This window comes from Choristoneura fumiferana, chromosome 3 (assembly GCF_025370935.1).
Source record: "Choristoneura fumiferana chromosome 3, NRCan_CFum_1, whole genome shotgun sequence".
In the NCBI taxonomy this organism is placed as follows: Eukaryota; Metazoa; Arthropoda; class Insecta; order Lepidoptera; family Tortricidae; genus Choristoneura; species Choristoneura fumiferana.
This window is the reverse complement of record NC_133474.1, coordinates 22,796,116-22,807,965: the sequence shown is the minus strand read 5'-3', so window position 1 is coordinate 22,807,965 and position 11,850 is coordinate 22,796,116. Positions and strand designations below refer to the sequence as shown.

Sequence of the window (11,850 nt, the reverse complement as noted above, 5' to 3'; positions counted from 1 at the left end):
GCGAAGACTACAATGGCTTCGTACAACTGTAAAGCCGGGTCCAGACGAGTGTAACGTGTAATGTAATCTATCGTGTAATGTAACACGAATTCTATGTGTGGACGTCACTACGAGCATTACATGTAACGCTCGCGCGGCGCTCGGTGTTGATCCATGGGCTGTCGGTTTTTCGCGCGAACACAAAGGCGCTCGCAGTGTTCGTTCGCTTTGAGTTCGTGTGCCGTCCACACTGTTGACGCTAAATTACACGTAATGTTACATTACACGTTACACTCGTCTGGACCCGGCTTAAGTCGATTAAAAGGTCTGTGGCGTATGTGCGTGATTTATGTAAGAAAGCTGATATCGTCCTTCTACAGGAAACTTGGTTGTTGGAGCACGACTTAGATTTCGTGCATAGTATTTGTAGTGTTTGTGTATATAAGCTATAACAAGGATGACTAGTCTCGGGTTCGCGGGTAGTGGGGAAACAGTTACGTGAGAGCCGTTGGCGAGTGCGGACGTGTTTACCCTGGCTACTGGTGACGTAACGAGCCATATATATATGTTTCCCCTGTTTGTGTGAGTACTACATGTGGCGACGAGGATAAAGATAAGTAAACAAAAATAATAATTACAAAATAATAAATGTATGAACATTTATTTATATTGTACACATAATTTCGCAAATAAATGAGGGTATCTCAACATTCAACAATACTTGTTTACAACAAGAATACACTAATTTAATAAAATAATGATATTCAAATTATACATGCGGTAGGTAATCACCGTTACGTATGAAAACAAAGAAATGTCAGAATCGACAAATCTTTCGAAACAATAATAATTAGTCCTAAATTTACGAACATTACAATTTTAATTGAATCTTGCAACTGCCGAGCGGCTCAGATTGGGACGGTCAAGCAACCAGTTCTATTTCGAGAAAAACACGATTATTTATTATTTTATCCAAAAGGTTCGATATCCTTCCTAATTATTTTGCTTTCCATATTATGATACTTAAATAAAGACAAATAGGTTAGCGAACAAGCATACAATGAAATCAATTGAATAGTTACTTTTTCCCCTAATGAAACGATTGTTTTACACGTCGAAGGAATATGCCAAAACCAATGGATTTGAGTATTGTTTGGTATCCAATGGCAAGATATTTCTACGTAAGCAAGATGGCGCTGGGTAATTCCCATCAGGAGTGAGCAGGATGTGCAGAACTTGTATAAATCAAACAATGATAAGTGACTAGCCTTTATTCTGCTTTGTTTACTTTTTTGGCAACTTTTATGGGGTGTTAAAAGTATCCTGGTATTACCTGTTGATTTTCTCATGGTTTCTTTATTGGGTGAAGATGATAATTGTTCTTATATTGCTGATGATAATTTTCCAAGGTATACAACCAAATTGCAATGTTTAATTATTAACCTTACTTATTCTTAATATAGATGTATCTCATTATGTAAATTAATATCTCACGTCTCAAGTTGCTATAAAATGTTTGTTAATTTGTCGGCTAAAAATGGGTAGCACGGTTGATATTAGTGATGATCTGGATAATATTGCAATTTCTAAAGCGTATATTATGTGCTCACCAGGAAATTGTTTAAGTTATCTTACAAATGTCAGGGAATCCTTCACGGTTCTGGGTCTAAACATTAGGAGCATTGGCTGCAATTTTAATGAACTTCAAATACTCCTGAAAAGGATAGATATCGTGTTTGACGTTCTCATACTAAGCCAGTGTTGGCTTAGTAAATGCCAATACCTTCCCAGTTTGTCACGCTACGCATCTTTCAAATCTAATTGCGTGAAGCAGAATGATGAGGTGGTTATTTTTGTTAAGTCGGGTTTGGTGTGTACCGTTGTGAAACCATCTTTCAATGATGCCAACTGTCTTATACTGAAGTTTGCCAACGAAATGGCCTTGATTGGTACCTATGTATTGGTCTCCCTCAACAAGAAACATTGTAAACTTTCTGGAATCACTTGATATAACACTAAAATCACTACACTGTTTCAAAACAATTGCACTAATTGGGGATATAAACATTAATTTGGAACCTGGTTGTAGTAGTGCTGATGCGGATTCATATTTGAATATTGTTGCTGCTAATGGGGTTGCCGGCCCATACTTTTCCCACTAGGAAGGGCAGCTGTCTTGATCACGTTTTATTTAACTTAAGTCTGATACTGCATGTACCACTTTAATCCTGGATTCGTTTATTACTGACCATGCCCCTGTCATTCTGTCTTGTTGTCGTGAGGTGATATCAAGCAAAGCGTCACGTACAAAAATTATATTTGACGAAGCTGTTAGTGTCCAGCGAATTATAAATACAGATTTTTCTTTTATTTTGTCCATTACTGATGCTGAAATAGCTGCGCATGCTCTTGTTGAAACACTATCGAATGTGGGCAGCACTCATTCTCGATCTGTCAACGGTAGTAGCAAGATGAGAATTATTAAACCGTGGATGGCTCCTGGTCTGCTACGCTGTATCAGAAACCGTGACCGACTTTATAAATAAACTAAAAAAGATCCCAATGATCAGCTGAGCAAATTGACATATACCTGCTACAGAAACGTCTGTAAGAACCTATTAAAAAAGATTAAGCAGAGTTATGAATGTATGGAGTTATCAAAGCTAAAAAATAATCCGAAGGCTGGAAATTAATTAAAAGTATAACAAATCATAACCCAAATACCTCCACAGCTGAGAAACTACTATCCTTGAATCCTAATCCGGTATTGTCAGTTAATATAGTTAATCAGTACTTTGGCAGTGTTGGTAGGGAGTTTTGGCCGCCAAGTTTCCCAGTCAGTCGTGCGCAAGTTTTGCCTCGCATCAACACAGCAGTGGTGAAGTTAACTCAATGGCGTTGGAGGAAACTGATAATGAGGAAGTTGAACGAATCATTATGGGACTTCGCAATTGTGCTGTAGGTTGGGACAACATCCCTGCATCTCTGCTTAAGGCCTCTCGACATGTTCTTGTGCCAATCTTGACGCACGTCTATAATCTCTGTCTGTCGACGGGTACATTTCCCGCGTCTTCAAGAGAGCCCTCGTTCATCCTATTTATAAGAGTGGAGACAGAGACAGTGTCAATAATTATAGGCCCATCTCAGTGTTAACTACGCTTTCTAAAATCCTGGAAAAGATTTTAAATTGTCGCTTAGTAAAATATCTTCAATTTAGCTTTCGGAGTGGAAGATCAACTGAAGATGCTGTTTTAACTATCACTAATTCTATTGTAAACAATTTAAGTTCGAAGCTTAAAACGATAGGCATCGTTTTGGACCTATCTTAGGCTTTTGACACTGTCTCTATTCCTATCCTCTTAAAAAAAAAGAAGCTAGAAAAATTGGGGTACGGGGACTTGTACTCGATATGCTTCAGAGTTACCTAAGTTCTCGCACACAGATGGTCCGTATTGGTAACTACACAAGTGAAGACATGTCTCTTACATTTGGCGTGCCACAGGGCAGCGTTCTTGGCCCCACGTTATTTTTGATATACGTAAATGATCTCTGGAATCTTAATATGGAAAATGTTAAAGTGCTAGCTTACGCTCATGGTACTGCCCTGATCCTACAAGCGCCAACTTGGAAGGAGGTTCGCATACTCGCTGAGACCACCATGCAAATGGTGATGCAATGGCTGACACACAATCTTCTTAAAATTAATATCAATAAAACTACATTCGTACCATTTGCTGCCAGAGCGTATTCTCTGCCCTCTCCGCCTCTAGTTGTACAAGCACACAACTGCGGTTGTGACAACAACAAATGTACCTGCCCTGGGTTAGCGCAATCTCGATGTGTAAATTATCTGGGAGTTATTATAGACTCACTAATGACTTGGAATGAGCAGGTCGTAGCAGCTGTGGGCAGAGTTAAGAAACTATATATATTTAAGACCCTTAGACATGTCACGGATATGACTATTCTAAAAACTGTATATTTTCGCTGGCGCAATCAGTTCCATATTGTCTTCCAGCGTGGGGAGGAACTGGAAAGACCAGACTTCTCCGTTTGGAAAGAGCTCAAAGAGCTGTGCTTAAAGTCATGTTAGGCAAGCCAATTGGATTCCCCACTGTTGAGTTGTACTCAATAGCTAAAGTCCTAACTGTTAGGCAAATGCTTATTCTCAAATTATTCTACGCAAACATCTTGACCTTTCTTTCGATCACAATAACCAAGATAAACGACGTGGTGGCCGCATTTGCAAAATTAGAAATTTCCGTATTGCACTTGTGAATAAACAATCTTTTTATCTTTCGGCACACATATACAATGAGTTGAATAGGTTACTGAACATCTACCCACTCTCATACTATGAATGTAAAAGTAAGGTTACTAAATTTCTGTTAAATCTCACATATCATGAGACTGAGTTATTAATTAGATGAAACTAGCGCAAGTGTTTGGGGTGATATGTTTGTAGTTGGTAATTGAATTACTTGTCAGCAATTTTAACTAATTGAACTAAGTGCCAACCGCGAAGACGCGTGATGCTGTCAAAATAAGACATTAATGACATTTTAATAACAACTACGGCACGCGTCGTCGTGAATGACTCTACCTGTGTCACTTTCACGTTTGTAAGTGGGCGTGAAGCAAGTGTTCACTTCAAACACAAGTAATTGTATCGGCAGTACGGGCCTTCATGAAATTGTAAACCGTGCGTAAAATGTGTTTGGGCAGTACGGGCCCTCATGAAATTGTAAACCGTGCGTCATTGTGTTGTAGGCAGTACGGGCCTTCATGAAATTGTTAACCGTGCGTAAAATGTGTTGGGCAGTACGGGCCCTCATGAAATTGTAAACCGTGCGTCATTGTGTTGTAGGCAGTACGGGCCTTCATGAAATTGTAAACCGTGCGTAAAATGTGTTTGGGCAGTACGGGCCCTCATGAAATTGTAAACCGTGCGTCATTGTGTTGTAGGCAGTACGGGCCTTCATTAAATTGTAAACCGTGCGTAAAATGTGTTTGGGCAGTACGGGCCCTCATGAAATTGTAAACCGTGCGTCATTGTGTTGTAGGCAGTACGGGCCTTCATGAAATTGTAAACCGTGCGTAAAATGTGTTTGGGCAGTACGGGCCCTCATGAAATTGTAAACCGTGCGTCATTGTGTTGTAGGCAGTACGGGCCTTCATGAAATTGTAAACCGTGCGTAAAATGTGTTTGGGCAGTACGGGCCCTCATGAAATTGTAAACCGTGCGTCATTGTCGATTTCGACGACCAGATGGCCTAGTGGTTAGAGAACCTGACTACGAAGCTTGAGGTCCCGGGTTCGATTCCCGTGTCGGGCAGATATTTGTATGAATAATGCGAATGTTTGTTCTCGGGTCTTGGGTGTTTAATATGTTTTATGTATCTATCTATATAATTATATTTATCAGTTGCGTAGTACCCATAAAACAAGCTTTGCTAAGCTTACTTTGGGACTAGGTCAATTGGTGTGAATTGTCCCGTGATATTTATTGTGTTGTAGGCAGTACGGGCCTTCATGAAATTGTTAACCGTGCGTAGTTGTTGCATTGTGGGCAGTACGGGCCTTCATAAAATTGTGAACCGTGTGTCAAAGTGTTGGGTTGAGGGTAGTACGATCTGTCAGTTAACGGTAAACTACGTGTTAATGTAGGTACTATGGGCATACATATATACCAAACATACATATAGGTCAAACATTGAGACGGAATGTGATCCACTTAAAAAGACCCGAAGGGAATGGGAAGTTAGAGACGTAGACGAAGAAAATAAGGAACTAAACCAAAGTGAAGGGGAAGACAATGACATAAATAATTAAATATAAGAATTCATAAAGTAATTAATAAATGTTCGTGTGATTAGTGATTGAAAAATGTATCTAACTAAAACGTAAATCAAGTAACTAAAAAACGTCCTTAATATATTAAATAATTAAAGAATTTGTTGTTATACTTGCATTTAGTCAGTTCTTTCAATAAAATTACAATAAGGAAGGGATGTAGTGTTTGTGTATATAAGCTATAACAAGGATGACTAGTCTCGGGTTCGCGGGTAGTGGGGAAACAGTTACGTGAGAGCCGTTGGCGAGTGCGGACGTGTTTACCCTGGCTACTGGTGACGTAACGAGCCATATATATATGTTTCCCCTGTTTGTGTGAGTACTACAGTATTGATGCGGATTTTGCATGTACGGCGTCTTCATCGGTGGACACATCGGCGGGCGTGCTACGGGGAAGGCCATATGGGCGAGGTTCCCAGACGTGTCTATTATTAAGTGCGACAGTGACAGGATCAGCGCAATTCGTATTGCTTTGGACTCTCGGGTAGTACTTGTGTTGAATATCTACATGGCCACGGACCATCCTGACAATCTCGGGGAATTTATCGGTTGCCTGGCTGCCGAAAGCGAAATAATTGAGGAGTGTGATGCACAAGTAGTCTTCTTACTCGGAGACTTTAACGCACATCCAAGCGCGAGCTTCGGTCGGGAGCTTTTCAGCTTCTGTGTGCAGGAGGAGTGGTTGTGTGCAGATGTGGAGAAGCTCGGTCTTGATTCGGGCTCATTCACGTTCATCAGTGATGCAAATGGTGCCCAAAGGTGGTTGGATCACTGTCTTACCACAAAGGCTGCGTGGGACACCATTGTCTCGGTAGATGTTATAAGTGATGTGTCGTGGTCGGACCATCTGCCTTTACGCGTTGACTGTAATCTAGATCTAGCAACTAGATACCATGCCTCCGGAGCCGATGGACAGGGTCACGGGCAGGGAGGAGTGCGTTGGGGAGCAGAGACAATAAGCAAATTATAATTATTTTAAATACTGTGATAAACATCTGACTGAAATTAATGACATATTTATTTGTAACATATGCAATGACGTAAATGATTGTGATATATTGAATAGTTGTAAATATTTACATGGTCATCATAATTTTATTAATAACTTATATACAAGTATTGTAACAACTTTAAGGATAGGTGCTAAGACAACGAAGTGTTCTCGTTCTGGTAAGAATAAATTAAGACCAATGGTACCGGGTTGGAATTTTCATGTCAAGGAAAGCCATGGTGTTTTTAGAATGCATTTTAATAGCTGGCTAAGCTCTGGTAAGCCATCCTTCGGTCCAGTGTTTGAAAGAATGTGCGAAAGTCGAAGAGTTTTTAAAAACAAATTGCGTTGGTGTCAAAACAACGAAGAAAAAATTTAACTAGATATTTTAGCGGCCTGGAGGAAAGATACAATTTTTATTAAATTCTGAAATCAAATTAAGAAGCTTAATTTTAAACAAAAGTTACCTGTGAGCGTGGATGGGTGCCAGGAACCGACGCGGATAGCCAGTATCTTTAGTGATAGGTTTAAAATTTCCCCGCGATCTATACCAGAGACGGCAGTGGAGTGTGTGCTCGAGGATAGGCCTTTTAGTTATAGTTTGGAGGCTCAACCACAACAACTTATTCGTTTCTTGCCTAAGGAAGTCGAGAAAGTGGTTATGAGCATGAAACGTGGCAAATCACCAGGCCATGATGATCTTAGTCTTGAGCACATACTCTTTGCAGGTGACAGCATATACAAGAAGCTTTGTACTCTACTAAATCTATGTACGCGATACTCTTATCTCCCGCCAGACATGATTCGTACCGTTGTCGTTCCGATTGTCAAAAACAGGACGGGAGACCTGTCATCGTCGGCTAATTATCGACCAATCTCCTTAGGAACTATAATAGGTAAGATATTTGAACGGCTGTTGCAGCCCGTACTGCTCAAGGCTATTAACATAGATGATGCGCAGTTTGGTTTCCGTCCCGGTCTTTCCACAGACTCTGCTGTTGTAAGCTTGAAACATGCTATAAACCATTACGTGAGTAATGGCACATCTGCCTACGCATGTTTTGTCGACCTGAGCCGAGCTTTTGACCTTGTGAATTATGAAATTCTATGGGGCAAAATGCGAGGCTCTGGTGTGCCCTAGGATCTGGTACGAGTTTTCAAGCACTGGTACGGAAACCAAACTAACTGTGTGAAATGGGGCGACACGTCATCTGATAGCTATATATTAGAATGCGGGGTGCGCCAAGGTGGGGTAACCTCTCCGGACCACTTCAACCTATATGTCAACGACTTGATGGGGAGGCTGAGGAGCACCAAAATTGGTTGTCACATAGGTGGTGTTTGTGTGAATAGTCTGAGCTATGCTGACGATATGGTGCTGCTGAGCTCCTCCATTAAGGGCCTCAGGAAATTGGTATCAGTCTGTGAGAATTATGTCAACTCTCATGGGCTGATATATAAAGTAACTAAAACGGAAGTTATGGTTTTCAAGGCGGGAAGGGGTCCGGAGAATGTGCCGGAGGTCAGACTGAATGGTGAGATAGTGCGCGTTGTGCGGCAGTTCAAGTATCTGGGCCATATACTAACGGATGACATGAGAGGCGACAAGGATATGGAGAGGGAGAGGAGAGCATTGGCGGTCCGAGGGAACATGTTGGCCCGGAGATTTGCCAGGTGTAGCAGGCAAGTCAAGTGCACGTTATTCAACGCCTATTGTCTTTCTTTCTACACTTGTCAACTCTGGGTGAGGCACAACAGCAAATCGTACAGCTCCATAAGGGTGCAGTATAATAACATATTCCGGGCCCTTATGGGGCTGCCCAGGTTTTGCAGTGCCTCAACCATGTTTGCCGAGGCCGGAGTATCTGACTTTTATGCTGTTGTGCGCGAGCGCATAGCCTCCTTTTGAGAGGGGCTGCGTCGCTCGCGGAACAGCATCTTAAGTGCGGTCTATCACGATGTGGACAGTTCCATCTTTAGGTACTGGCTTTCCGCCCATCAAAACGAGAACCGAAAGTAGGTACAACCTAATTTTAATTTTATTTTTATTTTTAATTTTTTTTTTTTTTCTATTCCTTATTGCTATTTTGTTTTTGTATTTTTATTTTAGTTTTATTTTTAATGATTTCATTTAATTTTATTTTTACATAATATGGGTGTACTCTGAATGCCTGAAAATAAAACTTTATTATTATTGTTATGATTCACGACTCCTCGGTTAACTCACCTGTCTCGCTTAGGAGATAATAAGCCACGTAAACAGGCAAATGGGATAAAGTTATAAAAGCCTTCATAACTTATATTATTTTATATTTTTGAGAAGCATTCAAGTAATAAATATTATTTTATTCTTATTCTTAAGTAGAATTGCGTGCAATGAGATTAAGAGTAAGATAAATGTGATCTTTAAGGATGTTCATTCCATTTGGTAGGAGGATTTTAAACGCTGCTTCTCGACCACGCTATAAAGCCTTCTTCCTTGACTTGTGACAGCGTTTTTAAATCCTATATTATAAATATGAAAGTTTGGTTGTTAGTTACCACATTGACGCGAGCAGGCAATGATGGACTTCAACAAACTAAATCTTAACCGAATGACTAGGAGCCCACTGCAGTTACTGCAACAGAATGTTGGGATATGGTGGTCTGGTGTATCTCTAGTAAAATTCAAATTCAAATTCAAATGATTTATTCAGTAAATAGGCCGCAATGGGCACTTTTACACGTCATTTTTTTAAACTACCAGCGCTTTCGGAAAGACCATCATTGCCAAGAAGAATGCGCCGCAAGAAACTTGGCAGAAAGTCATTTTTTCATAAAAATATAATTACAAATAAAATACTTAAAAACTATATTATACAATTAAAGAAAAAAAAATACAAAAAATAATAATAAAAGAAATACAGGGATGTATGGGGTCCCTTAGTTAAAATACTAAACACTAACTATATCTACGTTCAGTGGAAGTGTAGAATGCTTCCACCGTCATAAATTTTAAAATAATAATAACAATAATTTAGTTCTGAAATATACATTTCAGGTCAAGTAACCATTAAGCTTTTGGACTTCGAAGGCAAGTTCACGTCTGCCGCCCCCAAAGTTAGCTCACACGCACTCATGTCATGCTCTGAAAGCAGAGCGGTACCGAGGGCATGATGAGTACTTTGTTGTACAGAGTATGTCAATCCAGTTACGTTGTGCCAATCACACAATCATTTTTAAGGGAATGATTATGCGCGTTGTGTGACATGAATCTCGTCAATTGATGTATTATCACGGTGTTCGATTCAAAACGTGTGTTCGTAAACGGTGTTCGTAAAAACAGCTCAACTCATTTGAATGAAATAGTGCACACAGATAGAATACTTTTTATTCCAAAATATTTTTATTTTTTTTGCTGACGAAGTAGCAGGCAACAGGTAGTAAGAAATAAATAAATCTATTTTATAACTACTAGTATTTATTTATTGGGTGTACACATAATTTAATATACATAATTGGTAAGCCGAAATGAATATTTTCATTGTCCCAGGGGATTTCCTAGCCAAGGATAAACGTTGGGGCACACGTTGCAGATCTGCATCCAAAAGGCGGACTGAAACAGAAAGTTATATGTTTACAAAACTTGGCATCTCTTAATTTACCTCGAAATCGAGGAATTTATTGGTAGAAACAAAACTCATCATCATCATCATCATCATCATCCCAGCCTATATACGTCCCACTGCTGGGCACAGGCCTCCTCTCAGAACAAGAGGGAGAGGGGAGGGGAGACACAAAACTAATACAGTACAACTAGAATGTTAATGCCGCTCAGAACTCGTCGGTTTTCTTCATTTTCCTTAAGATTCTAATGAGATAGAAAAATAAAACCGATCTTTAGTTTCAAGTTCCGAGATCGACATTAGCATTAGTAAAACATATCATCACATTCAAATTCAAAAAATTCAAATTCCAAATTCAAAAGGAATTGGAAGCGGTTAAACTTAAAAATAAATGCCGAATTGGTACGTGTGTTTTGTAACAGATAACAAAATTTCCTAGTATGATTATCTTAGTTGTTTATCATTTGATATCAAGGCCAAAAATGTATGAGCTTTATCAATTAATGCAACATTTTTACAACGATATTGACCGACTGTAAAGACTAATTTATTAGTCTTTACAGTCGGTCAATATCGTTGTATACCTTATAAGGTATATGTTTTTTTATAATATTATTGGTAATATCATATTTTTTGTTTGCATGTGGTTTACTCTTTCTGAGATAGGTTGTTACTTGACAGTATCATCTTCCATGAAATTTAATGCATTATTTTCTAAAGTATCGCAATTTTCATAATTACTCGTATGTACTTTTTCGATAAGTTTTTCAGAAGCTAATGACATTGATGACTTTTTTTTGCACTTACACGCACGGAATCACAACTAGTTTTCACCACTTATCTGTCACAGGGTGTAAGGTAAGGTAGAAAGAAATAGTAAATGCGATTGCAAGCGTCGCTGCGTTATAGTAAAACGGGCTCAGATCCGTCAGATTCCTCTTTTTAACCGAGTTCAAAAATGGAAGAGGTTCTCAATTCGAGTGTTTTTTTTTTGTGTATGTTTGTTACGCGATAACTCCGCCAATTGTGGGCTGAATTTCAAAATTCTTTTTTAGTTCTAAAGGACGTACTTCCGGAGTGGTTCCATTGACACGAAGTCAGGATTTGATGATGAGATCTTAGGGAAATCGAGGGCAACCCTCGAATTTTTAAAGCACACCTATAGCGATTTTGACATTTTTAACATTAAGTCAAGTACATTCAGAAAGTATCATTTGGTGAACTGGACACTGATAAAGAAGACCGTAGGTACCGGTACACTGTTATAAAATGATATAACTATGCTGTGTTTGAGCTTAATGGAATCGTTATGAGATGCACTTTGGCTACAAATGACTAACAACTATAAAAAAAAAATAACAAAAAATGGAACCGACTTCAAAAACCTTGAAAATAATTTTCTACTAGTTTGAAGTCGGTGCC

At 39.3% G+C, this 11,850-nt stretch overlaps 1 protein-coding gene across 1 annotated transcript in view; it reads left to right on the top strand.

The window, feature by feature from the left end:
• Positions 1 to 6,178: 6,178 nt before the first annotated feature.
• LOC141426139 (importin subunit alpha-3-like) overlaps positions 6,179 to 11,850 on the top strand; it is a 13,773-nt gene continuing 8,101 nt past the window's right edge. The window contains exons 1-3 of the mRNA XM_074085000.1: positions 6,179 to 6,581; positions 7,708 to 7,853; positions 8,316 to 8,506. Of these exons, the coding sequence (XP_073941101.1) occupies positions 6,179 to 6,581; positions 7,708 to 7,853; positions 8,316 to 8,506 (740 nt within the window). The remainder of the gene's footprint in view (positions 6,582 to 7,707; positions 7,854 to 8,315; positions 8,507 to 11,850) is intronic.